The sequence below is a fragment of the Babylonia areolata genome, chromosome 2, assembly GCF_041734735.1.
Source record: "Babylonia areolata isolate BAREFJ2019XMU chromosome 2, ASM4173473v1, whole genome shotgun sequence".
In the NCBI taxonomy this organism is placed as follows: domain Eukaryota; kingdom Metazoa; phylum Mollusca; class Gastropoda; order Neogastropoda; family Buccinidae; genus Babylonia; species Babylonia areolata.
The window spans coordinates 72182154-72202369 of record NC_134877.1 but is presented as its reverse complement, the minus strand read 5'-3'; the positions used below and the strand labels follow the sequence as shown (position 1 = coordinate 72202369).

Sequence of the window (20216 nt, the reverse complement as noted above, 5' to 3'; positions counted from 1 at the left end):
CAGTCAGTGACACCTGCACACAGGTGGATTGTGTCAGTCAGTGACACCTGCACACAGGTGGATTGTGTCAGTCAGTGACACCTGCACACAGGTGGATTGTGTCAGTCAGTGACACATGCACACAGGAGGTGGGGGGGGGGGAGGGGGGGATCAAGATTGTGTCAGTCAGTGACAGCTTCCCACAGTGGTAGGTGGTTTTTGTTTTGTTTTGTTTTTTCTCCAAGACCTGTATGTTGTTAAAGCCCAATTCACGTAAGTCCACTTTTCAGGCAAAGCCCAGTGCACTTAAGTCCACTTTTCAGAAAAAGTCCAGTGCACTTATGTCCACTTTTCAGGCAAAGCCCAAGTAACAAATGTCCAGTTTTCAGACAAACCCCAATTCACGTAAGTCTAGTTTTTACACAGAGCACAATTCACATATATCCAGTTTTCACATAAAGCCCAAATAACAAAAGAAAAGTTTACACACAAAGCCCGATTCACATAAGTCCAGTTTTCAGACAAACTCCAATTCATATATGTCCAGTTTTCACACAAACTCCAGTTCACATATGTCCAGTTTTCAGAAAAACTCCAATTCATATATGTCCAGTTTTCACACAAACTCCAATTCACATATGTCCAGTTTTCAGACGAGCCCCAATTCACATAAGTCCAGTTCTCAGACAAACCCCAACGCCAATTTTCACAAAGCCCAGTTTTCAGACAAATCCCAAAGCCAGTTTTCACACAAAGCCCAGTTCACATAAGTCCAGTTTTCAGACAGATCCCAACGCCAGTGTTTACAAAGCCCAATGCACATAATCCAGTTTTCAGACAAAGCCCAATGCACATAATCCAGTTTTCAGACAAAGCCCAATGCACATAATCCAGTTTTCAGACAAAGCCCAACTCACGTAAGTCCAGTTTTCAGACAAAGCCCAACTCACGTAAGTCCAGTTTTCAGACAAAGCCCAACTCACGTAAGTCCAGTTTTCAGATGATTCCGGCAACTTGCCAGAGGTCGTTGTCTGCTCCTTCAGTCCCTCAGGTTCTCCTCCTCTGCCATCCTCACCCTCCTCCTCTTCTTCTTCCTCCTGCCCCACGTGACCCTGGGAGACGTGGGAGTGGAGAGGGCCTGTCTGAGGACAGTGGGGCGGGTGGTGGTGGTGGCGGGGCGGCAGGGACGACGGGTTCTGGGGCTGCCAGGGTCGTGGTTTGAATCCACTGCATGACAAGTGGGCAAGTCTGTCTCTATGACCCGTCTGTCGGTCTGTCTCTGACCTTTCTGTCTACTTGCCTCTCTCTCTCCCCCCTCTCTGTGACCTGGTTGTCTGCCCTTCCCCTTCTCTCCCCCCTCTCTGTGACCTGCTTGTCTGCCCTTCCCCTTCTCTCTCTCTCCCCCCTCTCTGTGACCTGGTTGTCTGCCCTTCCCCTTCTCTCCCCCCCCCTCTCTGTGACCTGCTTGTCTGCCCTTCCCCTTCTCTCTCTCTCCCCCCCTCTCTGTGACCTGCTTGTCTGCCCTTCCCCTTCTCTCTCTCTCCCCCCCTCTCTGTGACCTGCTTGTCTGCCCTTCCCCTTCTCTCTCTCTCCTCCCTCTCTGTGACCTGCTTGTCTGCCCTTCCCCTTCTCTCTCTCTCCCTCCTCTCTGTGACCTGCTTGTCTGCCCTTCCCCTTCTCTCTCTCTCCTCCCTCTCTGTGACCTGCTTGTCTGCCCTTCCCCTTCTCTCTCTCTCCTCCCTCTCTGTGACCTGGTTGTCTGCCCTTCCCCTTCTCTCTCTCTCCCCCCTCTCTGTGACCTGGTTGTCTGCCCTTCCCCTTCTCTCCCCCCCCCTCTGTGACCTGCTTGTCTGCCCTTCCCCTTCTCTCTCTCTCCCCCCCCCCTCTGTGACCTGCTTGTCTGCCCTTCCCCTTCTCTCTCTCTCCTCTCTCTCTGTGACCTGCTTGTCTGCCCTTCCCCTTCTCTCTCTCTCCTCTCTCTCTGTGACCTGCTTGTCTGCCCTTCCCCTTCTCTCTCTCTCCTCCCTCTCTGTGACCTGGTTGTCTGCCCTTCCCCTTCTCTCTCTCTCCCTCTCTCTCTGTGACCTGCTTGTCTGCCCTTCCCCTTCTCTCTCTCTCCTCCCTCTCTGTGACCTGCTTGTCTGCCCTTCCCCTTCTCTCTCTCTCCTCCCTCTCTGTGACCTGGTTGTCTGCCCTTCCCCTTCTCTCTCTCTCCCCCCTCTGTGACCTGGTTGTCTGCCCTTCCCCTTCTCTCCCCCCTCTCTGTGACCTGGTTGTCTGCCCTTCCCCTTCTCTCTCTCTCCTCCCTCTCTGTGACCTGCTTGTCTGCCCTTCCCCTTCTCTCTCTCTCCTCCCTCTCTGTGACCTGCTTGTCTGCCCTTCCCCTTCTCTCTCTCTCCTCTCTCTCTGTGACCTGCTTGTCTGCCCTTCCCCTTCTCTCCCCCCTCTCTGTGACCTGGTTGTCTGCCCTTCCCCTTCTCTCTCTCTCCCCCCTCTCTGTGACCTGCTTGTCTGCCCTTCCCCTTCTCTCTCTCTCTCCTCTCTCTCTGTGACCTGCTTGTCTGCCCTTCCCCTTCTCTCTCTCTCCTCTCTCTCTGTGACCTGGTTGTCTGCCCTTCCCCTTCTCTCCCCCCCCTCTCTGTGACCTGCTTGTCTGCCCTTCCCCTTCTCTCTCTCTCCCCCCTCTCTGTGACCTGGTTGTCTGCCCTTCCCCTTCCCCTTCTCTCCCCCCCTCTCTGTGACCTGCTTGTCTGCCCTTCCCCTTCTCTCCCTCTCCTCCCTCTCTGTGACCTGCTTGTCTGCCCTTCCCCTTCTCTCTCTCTCCTCTCTCTCTGTGACCTGCTTGTCTGCCCTTCCCCTTCTCTCTCTCTCCCCCCTCTCTGTGACCTGCTTGTCTGCCCTTCCCCTTCTCTCTCTCTCCCCCCTCTCTGTGACCTGGTTGTCTGCCCTTCCCCTTCCCCTTCTCTCCCCCCCCTCTCTGTGACCTGCTTGTCTGCCCTTCCCCTTCTCTCTCTCTCCTCTCTCTCTGTGACCTGCTTGTCTGCCCTTCCCCTTCTCTCTCTCTCCCCCCTCTCTGTGACCTGCTTGTCTGCCCTTCCCCTTCTCTCTCTCTCCCCCCTCTCTGTGACCTGGTTGTCTGCCCTTCCCCTTCTCTCCCCCCTCTCTGTGACCTGCTTGTCTGCCCTTCCCCTTCTCTCCCCCCTCTCTGTGACCTGGTTGTCTGCCCTTCCCCTTCTCTCCCCCCTCTCTGTGACCTGCTTGTCTGCCCTTCCCCTTCTCTCTCTCCCCCTCCCTCTCTGTGACCTGGTTGTCTCCCCTTCCCCTCTCTGTTCCCCCTCTGTCTACTTCCCTCTTGTTAGTTTATCCTGTGTGTGTGTGTGTGTGTGTGTGTGTGTGTGTGTGTGTGCGTGTGTGCAATTGCGTATATGTGCATGCAGTTCAAAGTTATTTTGTGTAGTTTTCAATTTTGCGTTATAAAATGAGTTGAATCTCTGAATTTGTGATCGATCGATTGGCTGCATTGATTGATTGATCGATCGAATGGTTGATTGATTAATTGATTGATTACCTGACGCGCTGCTGGGATCGTTCAGTGAGGGGCGTCACAGTTTCCAAGGTGATGAGGTAAACGTCCTCCTCGGCACTCTGCTCCGTCACAATGCTGTGACAGTCACGTGACCTTCGGCACTGTTCATTCCTTGCTTTCCTGCAGCTCTGTCTCTCTGTGTCTGTCTGTCTTTATCTCTGTCTCCCTGTCTGTCTGTCTTTATCTCTGTCTCTCTGTCTGTCTCTTTCTGTCTGTATCTCTGTCTCTCTGTGTCTGTCTGTCTGTCTTTATCTCTGTCTCTCTGTATCTCTCTGTCTGTCTGTCTGTCTGTCTCTCTGTGTCTGTCTGTCTCTCTGTGTCTGTCTCTGTTTCTCTGTCTCTCTGTGCCTGTCTCTGTTTCTCTCTCTCTATCTCTGTCTCCCTCTGTCTCTATCTCTCTGTGTCTGTCTCTGTCTGTCTCTATCTCTGTGTCTGTTTCTGTCTGTTTCTATCTAAATGTGTCTCTCTCTGTCTCTGTCTGTCTCTATCACTCTGTGTCTGTCTCTGTCTGTTACTGTCTGTCTCTATCTCTCTGTGTCTGTCTGTTACTGTCTGTCTCTATCTCTGTGTCTGTCTCTGTATAGATCTCTCTCTCAGTATCTGTCTCTGTCTGTTACTGACTGTCTCTATCTCTCAGTATCTGTCTCTGTCTGTTACTGACTGTCTCTATCTCTCAGTATCTGTCTCTGTCTGTTACTGTCTGTCTATCTCTCAGTATCTGTCTCTGTCTGTTACTGTCTGTCTCTATCTCTCAGTATCTGTCTCTGTCTGTATTTGTCTGTCTCTATCTCTGTGTCTGTCTCTGTATAGATCTCTCTCAGTGTCTGTCTCTGTATAGATCTCTCTCTCAGGATCTGTCTCTGTATAGATCTCTCAGTGTCTGTCTCTGTATAGATCTCTCTCTCAGGATCTGTCTCTGTAGAGATATCTCTCTCAGTGTCTGTCCCTGTATAGATCTCTCTCAGTGTCTGTTTCTGTATAGATCTCTCTCAGTATCTGTCTCTGTATAGATCTCTCTCAGTGTCTGTCTCTGTATAGATCTCTCTCTCAGTGTCTGTCTCTGTATAGATCTCTCTCTCAGTGTCTGTCTCTGTATAGATCTCTCTCAGTATCTGTCTCTGTAGAGATATCTCTCTCAGTATCTGTCTCTGTCTGTATTTGTCTGTCTCTATCTCTGTGTCTGTCTCTGTATAGATCTCTCTCAGTGTCTGTCTCTGTATAGATCTCTCTCTCAGGATCTGTCTCTGTAGAGATATCTCTCTCAGTGTCTGTCCCTGTATAGATCTCTCTCAGTGTCTGTTTCTGTATAGATCTCTCTCAGTATCTGTCTCTGTATAGATCTCTCTCAGTGTCTGTCTCTGTATAGATCTCTCTCTCAGTGTCTGTCTCTGTATAGATCTCTCTCAGTATCTGTCTCTGTATAGATCTCTCTCAGTGTCTGTCTCTGTATAGATCTCTCTCTCAGTGTCTGTCTCTGTATAGATCTCTCAGTGTCTGTCTCTGTATAGATCTCTCTCAGTGTCTGTCTCTGTATAGATCTCTCTCAGTGTCTGTCTCTGTATAGATCTCTCTCTCAGTGTCTGTCTCTGTATAGATCTCTCTCAGTATCTGTCTCTGTCTGTATTTGTCTCTCTGTGTACCTGTCTCTCTTTCTCTCAATATCTGTCTCTGTATATATATATATATGTATATATATGTATATATATATATATATATATATATATCTCAAATTGTTTTTTCAAGCACATACCCAGTCCACAATAGATTACACATCAACACTATATATATATATATATATATATATATATATATATATATATATATATATATATATATATATATATATATATATGGGACTCCGCCATTGCAAACGGCTACAACCCGCTATTGCCGCGGCCCGTTGTTGCCGCGGCCCGCTATTGCCGCGGCCAGTTGTTGCCGAAGCCCTTTTTTTCTTTTTGTTGGTCTTTTTTTTAATGTTTTTTTTTTTAATTTCATTATGTACATTAATTTTTATTGACGAGAAAATCTCTTACACAAGGAGAAAAGACGACCCCCAACGGAAGTTATAATTCGTCAGGAAGGATTTATTCGCTGAACAAGAATAGAAGAGTAAAAGCAAACAAAAGACAAAACATAAGAAAAGTATAGAGAAATGCATAGATCAAATGAAAGTGAAAGTTAGAGGAATTATGACGTGAAATGATATTTTTAATTGTGAAACAAAACAACAATCTTGTTTGCATCGTTGTCTTATAAATCAAGAAAATTAATCTGGATTCGTCACATTATGTTCAACACACATTCAGGTGTCATCACATATTAAAAGCCAAAAAAAGGGGGGGAGGGACAAAAACAAGGGGGTGGGGGTGGGGGACAAATAAAACTAAAAAAAGAAATAAAACGTTCGTAACGTACCACGCTTTCTCAAGAAGACAATTTTACCAAAAAAAATCAAAAGAAAGTGCACTAACGTGTTGTTGGAACACAAAATACCATACCTTATTCAAACTGCTGTAGCAAGGTCAAGGTCAAGGTCAAGGTTCAAGATTTCAATGTGAAATCCAAAATCGTTGCGGCAACAACGGGCCGCGGCAATAGCGGGTTGCGGCAATAGCGGGTTGACCCCTTGCAAACACCATGAAGCCATTACTAACTGTACACAAACGGGGGCTCAAGCTGGTACTCCTCGAAAAGACTTTCCATTTAGACCCACACTATAACCAAGCGAACATACTTCCTATCATCCGTAGATTAGAGTACAGCACAGGAATAACAATGCACAAGATAATGACAGGAAATGCACCACCAACAATAATAACCAAATTTTCTGTAAATTCGTCAAGGAATTCCCGAAAAGTCCACATCCCAATCCCAAGAATTGATTTGTTCAAATCCAGTTTGGTTTACTAAAGCGCCACTCAATGGAACTCACTCCCAGAAACAATTAAACAACACCACTGCCCAACTACCTTCAAAAAGTATTACCTTTCCCACCTTATGCCAGTGTAATGACTGTCCACCTTGTTGATACCGATCGACTCTTGCTGTGGACGGTCGCCCAGGACCCACCACTCCCCCACCTCATCATACTGCACTCCTGTTTATTGTGTGAATTGAATTATTCTTTTATATTTCATTCATCTGTGATGCATGTTACTTCTGTTTGCTTCTTCATTTCTTTTCTTTTTCTATTTTCTGTTAAATGTCGTTCACATTCATGCTGTCGCTGCGCTTGGGCCCTTTGTTAATTCGATGTATCGATGTATGTGTACCGATATGCGCGTAGTCCTTATATATATATATCTATATCTATATATCTATATCTATATCTATATATATATACAATTCGTAAATATCTGTGCAACGGCAATTAACAACATAAACACCAATTAACAAAAAATCGGAAGATCGTATCACAGAAACACTACTGTTGGACTATGTAACAGGGATTCGGCAATTTCAGTCAACAGTAATTTGTTGGACATTATTTCTATTATGTTTTGTTCTGAAAATGTTCTTACTTTACATGACTTCGGAAGTAACCTGCCAATCGTTTGACATTGAAACAAAATATGATTTTGTGTGATCTGTTTACCACAAACACAATAAACGTTTTTGCTAAACTTTGTCTTAGAAGCGTCTAGTCTTATTCGAGACACCAGAGAGGTTACCAGTCTGTGATAGAATGGGCAATCCATCAATTTGTATCGTGTAATTTCAGTTGTAAACCCCTTTTCCTTTGAGTATGAAATCCTCGCTTGACATCTGCTCCATATTGAAGACTCGAGAAGTCTGCAACATTCTGAAACTGATTGATAACTATTGTTTGATAACTATTTCAAAAGTATTCTCTATTATTTGTGTACCCCCCCTTTTTTTCGCTGCTCTGTCGGCCATTTCATTTCCTTTTATACCAACAGAAGAGGGTACCCAGCAAAAATCAGTTGTGCTTTTCGCTGATAAAATGTGCAATGATAATATATTTCAAAAATAAGATCTGGTCGAGTTTTTATATCAAACGATTTTAATGCATGTACGACTGACTTTGAATCAACCAATAAAACGACCCTGAATATAGTTACTGGGAGATTGATCAGATATTTCGACGCAAACATTATAGCCATTGGTTCTGCTGTAAATATAGACAGCTTACTTCCTAGATAAAATGATCTTTCAATCCTAAGTGCAGGGATTACAATAGCTGCACCCGTGTTTTTATTTTCCAGAACTGAACCATCTGTCAACACCTGGAGATGTTTTTGATACTGTTCATGGACACGGATGTTTGCATTCTCTTTCATAATAATGATATTGTCAAGCACTGAACCATCTGTCAACACCTGGAGATGGCTTTGATACATTTCATGGACACGGATGTTTGCATTCACTTTCATTATATTAATATTTTCATCATTTTTCTGATCACAACAGTTTATATCAAAAGCTGGTCTCTGTGTCTCCCATAATGGTATAGTGTGAAAGTATGTGTGGCTGCCACATTTTTTATATCTATTCCAGAACTTTCGATTAAGTCAGAAGTATATGTTGCTTTTGTCATTTGAGATGACATAGAGTTGGCTCTTTTCGGAAAGTCTGTATCTGATCTAAGTTTCAACTCCTCTCCAGTGCAGTTATCACTTGCGCTTGCTGTTATTGCCAACTTTGATGTCGTAAGTTCTCGATATTCGTCAAGTGGTAGAATTCCAGCTTCTCTGTGTGTTTCCAAATTTGATGCGTGACTAGGGACTCCTGGTGCAAGTTCAAATGCTTTACAATCTAAACTTTGTCACTTTTAAAGTAAATATTTCGGGGCACTAAAGTACACTTCTGGACAATATGTAAGTATTGATCTGATGAGTGCTGTAGACAGGTGAATTAAAGGTTTTACCTCCATCCCCCAAGGCTGTTTACTAATTATCTTTAAGAGACTTCTTTAAGGTGACGTTCATCCACATGCAGATATCATCAGCATATTGAACGTACGTCACAAGAAGATCATGTATAAGGATATTAAAAAGGATGGGTGCTATGATTGATCCATGTGGAATTCCCGTGTCTAGAGTTCTAGGTGTCGAGTATGCTGTTCGTATTCTAGCTTGCATAGTTCTATTTGATAAATAGCACTTAACATAATTGTACATATCTCCACTTAGGCCTATAGTTTTCAGCTTTGACAGAAACTGTATATGCCGTACTTGGTCATATGCCTTTTTAACATCATTCTGTCTCCCCCCCCCCCTCTCTCTCTCTCTCGCGCGCGCAAAGTTTGTGGCCGAAGCTATTGAAATTAGGAAACATAAACTGAACAACAGTGACTGTCACCACGATAGTTCCACCCTGTGAGAGGGCGTTACGTCAGTTACAGTTGAGTACACGATTGCGTGCTCGCTCGTTCACCTTTCAGTTATAAAGGAAATGTTTTCTTCTTTCTTTATACTGCTCAATTGAATTCTTAAGATAAGAAGCGGCGAAAAGAAAGGGTTTGGCCCGGCTTTCTATGCCAAGCCGTAGCCAGCCATCATGATTTCACTGCTCCTGTGAGCTGTTTAAGGCTATGGAACCTTGAACCTTCCTATCTATCTATCTATCTATCTGTTCACCGCTCTGTCAGTCTGTCGGTTTATATGAAGAATGTCTGTATGTGTGTCTATCCATCAGACGGAGTATGGCTACCCACATGACAGAGGGAATAAGCAAAACAGTCATTCACCGAAAACGTTAGATATGTGCGTGCGTGCTTGCGTGAGTGAGTGAGACTGAAACCCGATTGCATGGCACAGGAAACGAATGATTAGCGCCTCATGGCAGTTGTCAGTCGGCTCTTCCCAGATGGCAGGAAGGGAGGAAGAAAGGGAGAGAAGAGGATGGGAGGAAGAAGTGAGGAAGGGGGAGAAAGGAGGAAGAGAGAAGGAAGGAGGGAGAAAGAGAGGAGGAAGGGGGAGAAAGACACGAGGAAAGGACGGAAGGGGGAAGAAAGAATGTGAGGAAAGAAAGAAGGGATAAAGAATACTAGGAAAGATGGGAGGGAGGAAGAGTGCGAGGAAAGATGGAAGGAAGAATGAATGTGAAGAAAGAAGGAAGGAAGAAAGAGTGTGAGGAAAGAAGGAAGGAAGGAAGGAAGAGGGTGGGGAAAGAAGGAAGGAAGAGATAATGTGAAGAAAGAAGGAAGGAAGAGATAATGTGAAGAAAGAAGGAAGGAAGAGATAATGTGAAGAAAGAAGGAAGGAAGAAAGAGTGTGAGGAAAGAAGGAAGGAAGAGATAATGTGAAGAAAGAAGGAAGGAAGGAAGAGTGTGAAGAAAGAAGGAAGGAAGGAAGAGTGTGAAGAAAGAAGGAAGGAAGAGATAATGTGAAGAAAGAAGGAAGGAAGAAAGAGTGTGAGGAAAGAAGGAAGGAAGAGATAATGTGAAGAAAGAAGGAAGGAAGGAAGGAAGAGGGTGGGGAAAGAAGGAAGGAAGAGATAATGTGAAGAAAGAAGGAAGGAAGAAAGAATGCGAGGAAAGAACGAAGGGCGGAAGAAAGAGTGAGGAAAGAAGGAAGGAAGGGAGGGAGGGAGGGAGGAAGAAAGTGTGAGGAAAGAAGGAAGGGAGGGAGGGAGGAAGAAAGTGTGAGGAAAGAAAGAAGGAAGGAAGGGAAGGAGGGAGGAAGAAACAGTGAGGAAAGAAAGAAAGAAGGGAGGGAGGGAGGAAGAAAGAGCGAGGAAAGAAGGAAGGAAGGGAGGGAGGGAGGGAGGAAGAAAGTGTGAGGAAAGAAAGAAGGGAGGGAGGGAGGAAGAAAGAGCGAGGAAAGAAAGAAGGAAGGAAGGGAGGGAGGAAGAAAGTGTGAGGAAAGAAGGAAGGGAGGGAGGGAGGAAGAAAGAGCGAGGAAAGAAAGAAGGAAGGAAGGGAGGGAGGAAGAAAGTGTGAGGAAAGAAGGAAGGAAGGGAGGGAGGAAGAAAGTGTGAGGAAAGAAGGAAGGAAGGGAGGGAGGAAGAAAGTGTGAGGAAAGAAGGAAGGAAGGGAGGGAGGAAGAAAGTGTGAGGAAAGAAGGAAGGAAGGGAGGGAGGAAGAAAGTGTGAGGAAAGAAGGAAGGAAGGGAGGGAGGAAGAAAGTGTGAGGAAAGAAGGAAGGAAGGGAGGGAGGGAGGAAGAAAGAGTGTGAGGAAAGAAGGAAGGGAGGGAGGGAGGAAGAAAGTGTGAGGAAAGAAGGAAGGAAGGAAGGGAGGAAGAAAGAGTGAGGAAAAAAGGAAGGAAGGGAGGAAGAAAGAGTGTGAGGAAAGAAGGAAGGGAGGGAGGGAGGAAGAAAGTGTGAGGAAAGAAGGAAGGGAGGGAGGGAGGAAGAAAGAGTGAGGAAAGAAGGAAAGGCAGAGAGCCAGGCGGACAAGGGAGCGGTCTTGTGACGACGTACCGCTGCTGGTTCATCTTCAGACGTCTCTTGAACATCTCCAGAGAGGATGCGAAACGGCTGGGGTTCCGTGGGTTCCTGTCCTGGCCTGGGCGTACAGACAGCTGGGGGGAGTGGGACAGAGCGTTCCCCTTTACCTCCCCTACCCTCTCCTCCACGACCCGCGACCCTTCTGCCTTCTGTGGATGTGCACCTGACGACCGTCACAATCATAATCGTCATCACTGTCGCTGTTGTCATCACGGTCATCATCACTGCCGTCATCATGGTAATCAGCACTGTCGTCAGCACAGTAAGAATCACTGTCGTCATCATGGTCATCATCACTGTCGTCATCATGGTCATCATCACTGTCGTCAGTATATTAAGCATCATTGTGATCATTGTGGTCATCACTGTCGTTATCATTGTCATCATCACTGTCGTCAGCATAGTAAGCATCATTGTGGTCATCATGGTCATCATCACTGTCGTCAGCATAGTAAGCATCATTGTGGTCATCATGGTCATCACTGTCGTCATCATTATCATCATCACTGTCATCAGTATAGTAAGCATCATTGTGGTCATCATGGTCATCATCACTGTCGTCGTCATGGTCATCATTGTCGTCAGCATGGTCATCATCACTGTCGTCATCATGGTCATCATTGTCGTCATCATGGTCATCATCACTGTTGTCATCATGGTCATCATTGTCGTCAGCATGGCCATCATCACTGTCGTCAGCATGGTGTTCATCATTGGATGTCATCAAGCCCTAAGTTTGAGTTCAACAACTATTAGTTACAAGCCCTAAATGTGATCGTCCGATGGTGATTAGTTCAAATGAATGTTTTCTCAGTCATGTTTTTTTTTTCCTCAGAAATTGATATTAATTACTTGGTGTAAACTCAATTAAAAGTTATTCAACCATGAACAATGTTAGTCTCAGAGATAAAACATGCAATGTAAGATCAAAAGCACTACAAATAATACCTGATCTTAAGAAAGGATCATACCACTTGAACCAGTTTTTATGCGTAAATTCCTTTGTTTCGTGGGAACAAAAACCAGATACTGTAATAAATTGGGGAAACACTATGAAATATAAAAAAAGCCAAAAGAAATAAGATTGTTATGGTTCCACATCAGTATATTACGGTATGAAGGTTTCAAACAGACATTAAAAACGGGTACAGTAAACAATAACAATGGCAATTTTTCTAAGAATGAGCATTATTTATGGTACTGTGAATTTCCACAGCTGTTTTGGAGCGACTTCGAGAACGTCTTAAAGGAAAAATGCGAAAACTGTTCCATTATAAAGTTAAGCGTAGAGTTAATACTGTTTGGAATGGCGACAGTACAACAACGAATGAAATATTCTATCGTTCTTTTAAAAAACACTTTAGGTATAAATACAAACTGAATTAACTTATACCGGGTTTGAAATATTTTCTAACAGACTTAAGAAATATCCGATTTAAAGTATTTTCTGACAGATTTAAGAAAAACTTATACCCGATTAAAGCATTTAGTGACAGACTTAAGAATCAACTTATATCTGATTTAAAGCATTCTCTGACGGACAAACTTATACCCGATGAAAGCATTTAGTGACAGACTTAAGAATCAACTTATATCTGATTTAAAGCATTCTCTGACGGACTTAAGAATCAACTTATACCTGATTTAAAGCATTCTCTGAAAGACTTAAACAACTGTCAGGTCGAAAGACATTTGCTGGACATGTTGTTCAGAACATTCACCACAAAATTGTGCCCTTATATGGACATTATGGAAAATCACTGTGCTTAGAATTAGTTGTCTGGGGTATGATTCCGGGCTTCAGAATTATCACAGGGTCTACTGCACTGTACTGTTATGGATCGAGGTAGTTATACTGTTTGTTATGTTTCACGTATTACATTCGATATTGTGTGTCAGTTCATTTGAATAATTCTTTTACGCCAAGATAACTGTGTAAAATGAGGTTAAATCCATACTGGTTGATGACTGTATTGTACTACACTTGTGTAAAACTGTTCTTTCCCCCCTCATGTTCGAACCTGATAGATGTGTTCTATATATACCAACCAAAAATATGTCACATGCCTTAAATTTAACAATGATTAGTTACACTCTCTAAATGTCACAGTCTAACAATGATTCGTTACAAGCCCTAAATGTCACAGTCTAACAATGATTCGTTACAAACCCTAAATGTCACAGTCCAACAATGATTCTTTACAAACCCTAAATGTCACAGTCCAACAATGATTCGTTACAAACCCTAAATGTCACAGTCCAACAATGATTCGTTACAAACCCTAAATGTCACAGTCCAACAATGATTCGTTACAAACCCTAAATGTCACAGTCCAACAATGATTCGTTACAAACCCTAAATGTCACAGTCCAACAATGATTCGTTACAAACCCTAAATGTCACAGTCCAACAATGATTCGTTACAAATCCTAAATGTCACAGCCCAACAAGGATTAGTTACAAGCCTTAAATGTCACAGCCCAACAAGGATTAGTTACAAGCCCTAAATTTCACTCTTACAATGATTAGTTACAAGCCTTAAATGTCAGTCCAACAAGGTTTAGTTACAAGTCCTAAATACCACAGTGCAACAATGATTAGTTACAAGCCCTAAATATCACAGTGCGCAATAGTCGAATGGTTTAAGCGTTGGACTTTCTGAGGGTCCCGGGTTCGAATCTCGGTGACGGCGCCTGGTGGGTAAAGGGTTGAGATTTTTCCGATCTCCCAGGTCAACATATGTGCAGACCTGCTAGTGTCTGAATCCCCTTCGTGTGTATACGCCCGCAGAAGATCAAATACACACGTTAAAGATCCTGTAATCCATGTATGCGTTTGGTGGGTTATGGAAACAAGAACATTCCCAGCATGCACACTCCCGAAAACGGAGTATGGCTGGCTACAAGGCGGAGTAAATAAAAAAGAAGATAAAAAAAGGTCATACACGGAAAATGTTACATGTCTGTCTGAGTGTGTATGTGTGCGTGCCTGAAATCTGATTGAATGACACAGGAAACGAATGATGAGCGCCCAGTGGCGGCCGGCAGTCGGCTCTTCCCAGGTAGGCAGCCTTTGTGCAAATGACTCCGTGTTTGTAAAGCGCTTAGAGCTTGGTCTACGACCGAGGATAGGCGTGAAATAAGTATCCATGTCAATCAATCAATCCAGAAAAAAAAAATCACAATGCAACAATGATTAGTAACAAGCCCTAAATATCACAGTCCAACAACGATTAGGTACAAGCCCTAAATGTCACAATACAACAATGATTAGTGACAAACCCTAAATATCACAGTCCATCAATGATTAGGTACAAACCCTAAATGTTACAGTCCAACAACGACTAGGTACAAGCCCTAAATATCACAGTCCAACAATGATTAGGTACAGGCCCTAAATGTTACAGTCCAACAATGATTAGGTACAAGCCCTAAATGTTACAGTCCAACAATGATTAGTGACAAGCCCTAAATGTTACAGTCCAACAATGATTAGTGACAAGCCCTAAATGTTACAGTCCAACAATGATTAGGTACAAGCCCTAAATGTTACAGTCCAACAATGATTAGGTACAAGCCCTAAATGTTACAGTCCAACAATGATTAGGTACAAGCCCTAAATGTTACAGTCCAACAATGATTAGGTACAAGCCCTAAATGTTACAGTTCAACAATGATTAGTGACAAGCCCTAAATGTTACAGTCCAACAATGATTAGTGACAAACCCTGAATGTCACAGTCCAACAATGATTAGTAACAACCCCTGAATGTCACAGTCCAACAATGATTAGGTACAAGCCCTAAATGTTACAGTCCAACAATGATTAGTGACAAGCCCTAAATGTCACAGTCCAACAATGATTAGTAACAAACCATAAATATCACAGTCCAACAATGATTAGGTACAAGCCCTAAATGTTACAGTCCAACAATGATTAGTGACAAGCCCTAAATGTTACAGTCCAACAATGATTAGGTACAAGCCCTAAATGCTACAGTCCAACAATGATTAGTGACAAGCCCTAAATGTTACAGTCCAACAATGATTAGGTACAAGCCCTAAATGCTACAGTCCAACAATGATTAGTGACAAGCCCTAAATGTTACAGTCCAACAATGATTAGGTACAAGCCCTAAATGTTACAGTTCAACAATGATTAGTGACAAGCCCTAAATGTTACAGTCCAACAATGATTAGGTACAAGCCCTAAATGTTACAGTCCAACAATGATTAGGTACAAGCCCTAAATGTTACAGTTCAACAATGATTAGTGACAAGCCCTAAATGTTACAGTCCAACAATGATTAGTGACAAACCCTGAATGTCACAGTCCAACAATGATTAGTAACAACCCATAAATATCACAGTCCAACAATGATTAGGTACAAGCCCTAAATGTTACAGTCCAACAATGATTAGTGACAAGCCCTAAATGTCACAGTCCAACAATGATTAGTAACAAACCATAAATATCACAGTCCAACAATGATTAGGTACAAGCCCTAAATGTTACAGTCCAACAATGATTAGTGACAAGCCCTAAATGTTACAGTCCAACAATGATTAGGTACAAGCCCTAAATGCTACAGTCCAACAATGATTAGTGACAAGCCCTAAATGTTACAGTCCAACAATGATTAGGTACAAGCCCTAAATGCTACAGTCCAACAATGATTAGTAACAAGCCCTAAATGTTACAGTCCAACAATGATTAGTGACAAGCCCTAAATGCTACAGTCCAACAATGATTAGTGACAAGCCCTAAATGTTACAGTCCAACAATGATTAGTGACAAGCCCTAAATGTTACAGTCCAACAATGATTAGTGACAAGCCCTAAATGTTACAGTCCAACAATGATTAGTGACAAGCCCTAAATGTCACAGTGCAACAATGATTAGTGACAAGCCCTAAATGTTACAGTCCAACAATGATTAGGTACAAGCCCTAAATGTTACAGTCCAACAATGATTAGGTACAAGCCCTAAATGTTACAGTCCAACAATGATTAGTTACAAGCCCTAAATGTCACAGTGCAACAATGATTAGGTACAAGCCCTAAATGTTACAGTCCAACAATGATTAGTGACAAGCCCTAAATGTCACAGTGCAACAATGATTAGGTACAAGCCCTAAATGTTACAGTCCAACAATGATTAGTGACAAGCCCTAAATGTTACAGTCCAACAATGATTAGGTACAAGCCCTAAATGTTACAGTCCAACAATGATTAGTGACAAGCCCTAAATGTCACAGTGCAACAATGATTAGTGACAAGCCCTAAATGTTACAGTCCAACAATGATTAGTGACAAGCCCTAAATGTTACAGTCCAACAATGATTAGTGACAAGCCCTAAATGTCACAGTCCAACAATGATTAGTGACAAGCCCTAAATGTTACAGTCCAACAATGATTAGTGACAAGCCCTAAATGTCACAGTCCAACAATGATCAGTGACAAGCCCTAAATGTCACAGTCCAACAATGATCAGTGACAAGCCCTAAATGTCACAGTCCAACAATGATCAGTGACAAGCCCTAAATATTACAGTCCAACAATGATCAGTGACAAGCCCTAAATGTCACAGTCCAACAATGATTAGTGACAAGCCCTAAATGTCACAGTCCAACAGCGTGTCGTGGTGACGGATCACAGCGAGCAGCATACGACGTTATGCAAAACGTGATCCTGTCCACCGGACTGACAATCTTTTCACCACCAGGGAACCAGCCTTTGGTCTCCAGACAAGGTCTGGACAGGTTGATTGTGTCTACACAATGAGGGGAACCAGCCTGTGGTCACGATGATTGTGTCTACACAGTGAAGGGAACCAGCCTGTGGTCACCATGATTGTGTCTCATAGTGAAGGGAACCAGTCTGTGGTCTCCATGACTGTGTCTCATAGTGAAGGGAACCAGCCTGTGGTCACCATGATTGTGTCTCATAGTGAAGGGAACCAGCCTGTGGTCACCATGATTGTGTCTCATACTGAAGGGAACCAGCCTGTGGTCACCATGATTGTGTCTCATAGTGAAGGGAACCAGCCTGTGGTCACCATGATTGTGTCTCATAGTGAAGGGAACCAGCCTGTGGTCACCATGATTGTGTCTCATAGTGAAGGGAACCAGCCTGTGGTCACCATGATTGTGTCTCATAGTGAAGGGAACCAGCCTGTGGTCACCATGACTGTGTCTCATAGTGAAGGGAACCAGTCTGTGGTCACCATGATTGTGTCTCATACTGAAGGGAACCAGCCTGTGGTCACCATGATTGTGTCTCATAGTGAAGGGAACCAGACGGGTGATGCTGACCAGAAACAGCAACTCAGTGAGCAGTCGTTCTGTGTAGGGTGTCGTTGCAAGGCATAAAGGAGTATCGAACTTTTCGTGCGCATTTGCGGTAAGAGCTACTTCCAATCAATAGTTACAAGCCGTAAATTTGAGAGTCCAACAATACTTCAGTCCAGCTCAGTTACTCAAGCAGGCGTCACTGCATTTGGATAAATCCATATACGCTAACCACATCTGCTACGCACCTGGCATACCTTTGGTTGCCAACGCCCGGAGACGTTGGAGTGTAGGGTCTTTGGCCTGCAGACAACAAATGGTCTTCCTGTCTGTGTGCAAAGCCACATTATCAGTCACAGGCTCCTGGATGGGCTTCAACACTGAGGGTTGTTCCTTGGCTCTTGCCCTGGTAGTAACTCCCACCAACACCTGGCTAGGGAGCTCGGTGATACCCGTTGACGAGTGCCGTTGGCAAAGTGAACATTGTTCCCAACGAGCAACGAGTATGCTGGCCTCCTGAGGGCTACAGCCCAAACGTCACCTTTGAAGTAAGGTGTAGCTACATTTTCACATAAGACCTGCTGGCACTGAAGGCTTCCTCAGCGCCAGCTACCTGACATGTCCCTCCTCTCTCTGCATCAGGAGGTACGATGCTCTCGTCCACAAATACGCAGGTCGCCCAAGAGTCCCGAATGGAGTCGACCAAGCGAACATTACCAGACTGAGGAAAACCGAACAAGTGGGGTCAACAGGACCTTGATCACCTTTGTGTGCCGCCCTGAAAGCAGGCAAAGAGGCTTGGTCACATCGTTCACGATCAGTGGCGACTGACGCACTCTGTCTCTTGTCTCGTTTGTACTTTGGACAATCACGCTTGAAGTGACTCCCGTCCCCACAGTAAAAACATGTGCCACCACCTTTACTTGTCACCTGCTTTCCCCTGCGCGTTTGATCGCCAGCAGATGGGGTAGATGGAGGTGGGTGGCCTTGTTTGGATGGGGAGACAGAACTAGGTACCCCGCTACGTGTATGATGCAGGGGTCTGTTTCCACCAAACGACCCAGTGTTAACCCTGAGGCAAAAGCTTCAATCCTGACCGTCGTACTTCAGCAAAACGTTCTGCCCTCTCCAACACATCCTGAAACGTTTTAAGCCCCTCATCTTTGATACAGACGGCCATATCGTCTGTTACAGAGCAAGTAGCTGTTCAATGAGGATCAAATCCCCCAGCTCCATACCAGACATATCCTTCCAAAAGGTGAGTGCATGCCTCAACCTCTTCCAATAGGTGAGTGCACGCCTCAACCTGACTCCGTACTGAATGAAAGACTCATTGGCTGACTTACACATCTCACGGAATTTCTTCCAGTATGCTTCAGGGGTCAGCCTGAACTAGCGACGGAGAACTGCCTTCAGGTCATCATACGAACTTCCCGTAGGCAGGTTGTTGAAAGCCTCCCGAGCCTTGCCTGAAAGGGAACAAGAGAGGTACAACTTTGTCGCTTCTGCCATAGCATACGAATCGGCAAAAGCCTCAAAGTGGTCCAGGAAATCGTCAATATCTTCCCCTGGATGACACTGGGGAAGACAACTTGGGAGTTGCAAAAGCAGGCAACTCTCCCAATGAACGAACAGACTCGTCATTCGCTGCATGACGCGGTTGCCCTGCTAATCGTTCAGCAACAACTCAAGTCTTGCCTGCTCATCCTGACGGCGGCGCTCTTCCTTCTCAGCCTCCTGTCGGCGGCGCTCCTCCATCAGTAAGAAAAACGACAGTCATTACCCTGAGGTGGCTGCTCGGAAACACCCCCTACCCTACCGTCGTTCCTGTGGGGTGCGCGTCACGCCGAGAACACTCCCCACCAAACGAACCCGGGGTGGGAAATCGAGGGCCCGCAACTGTCTCGGGGGTGAACAGTGCTGATCCCAGGACCTGGGATCCTGGAGGTGTAATAATAATAATAATAATAGATTGTTTTTTCTAAGGCGCGATATCCAGCACCAATGCTGCTCAAAGCGCCTTACATCATCCAGATGACTATAAACATGCCTTAAAAACACATCAACAGCTATCTGACAATGGAAAACATCCAGTGTGTTCATATGAATGAAAAATCACACTTACGAGATGAATCAGGTTATAAAAGCTATGAAGTAAATAAGGCTTAGATTAAAACAAAATGCATTTCATAGAACACACACACACACACACACACACACACACACACACACACACACACACACACACACATATATATATATATATATATATATATATATGTATATATACATATATAGATGTCCCTCCCTTACGCACACACTCACACACAGATACAGACACACACACACGCTGACATTAAATATCAACTGCACTAAAAACAAAATTGCATAAGCATTAAGATATTTATTTTCTAACATAGAATTCTGTTCGGACATACTAACATGCCTACACACTTACACACGCGTACCAGAGCACTGTACCCTCACAAACACATGCACGCACGCACACGCGCGCGCGCGCGCACACACACACGCGCCCATTAAAAATAACCAGATAGAAAAAATGCCATCACATCCAAGACAGAAACTACATAAAATACACAATGCATTAAAACAGGACTTGTTCACATGCATACCTTGGTTTAACCGTTCCGCCCAGAACAAAAAGGCTTACGGAAAAGGTAAGTTTTGAGATTTGACTTAAAGGAATGTAGATCAGAGGCATTTCTAAGAGATGAAGGTAGAGAGTTCCACACTTTGGGAACCTGAACTCTGAAAGACCCATTTCCAGCGCATTTGAGATTAGTCCTTGGAACTTTAAGCAGCTTTTCAGAACTGGATCTTAATGTTCGGTGCGGTTCATATGCTTCCAATACAAAGGAGAGATACAATGGAAGAGACTTTTCAAAATGTTTGAAGGCGAGTGTTGCTAACTTATAGGGAATGC

The 20216-nt window shown here is 44.2% G+C and overlaps 1 protein-coding gene across 4 annotated transcripts in view; it reads right to left on the bottom strand.

The window, feature by feature from the left end:
* LOC143276912 (uncharacterized) overlaps positions 1-20216 on the bottom strand; it is a 35470-nt gene that overhangs the window by 1579 nt on the left and 13675 nt on the right. For all 4 annotated transcript variants that reach the window (XM_076581581.1, XM_076581588.1, XM_076581597.1 and 1 more), the window contains exons 3-5: positions 10953-11142; positions 3548-3640; positions 963-1206 (exon numbers count right to left, since the gene is read on the bottom strand). In XM_076581581.1, coding sequence (XP_076437696.1) covers positions 963-1206; positions 3548-3640; positions 10953-11142 — 527 coding nt within the window. The remainder of the gene's footprint in view (positions 1-962; positions 1207-3547; positions 3641-10952; positions 11143-20216) is intronic.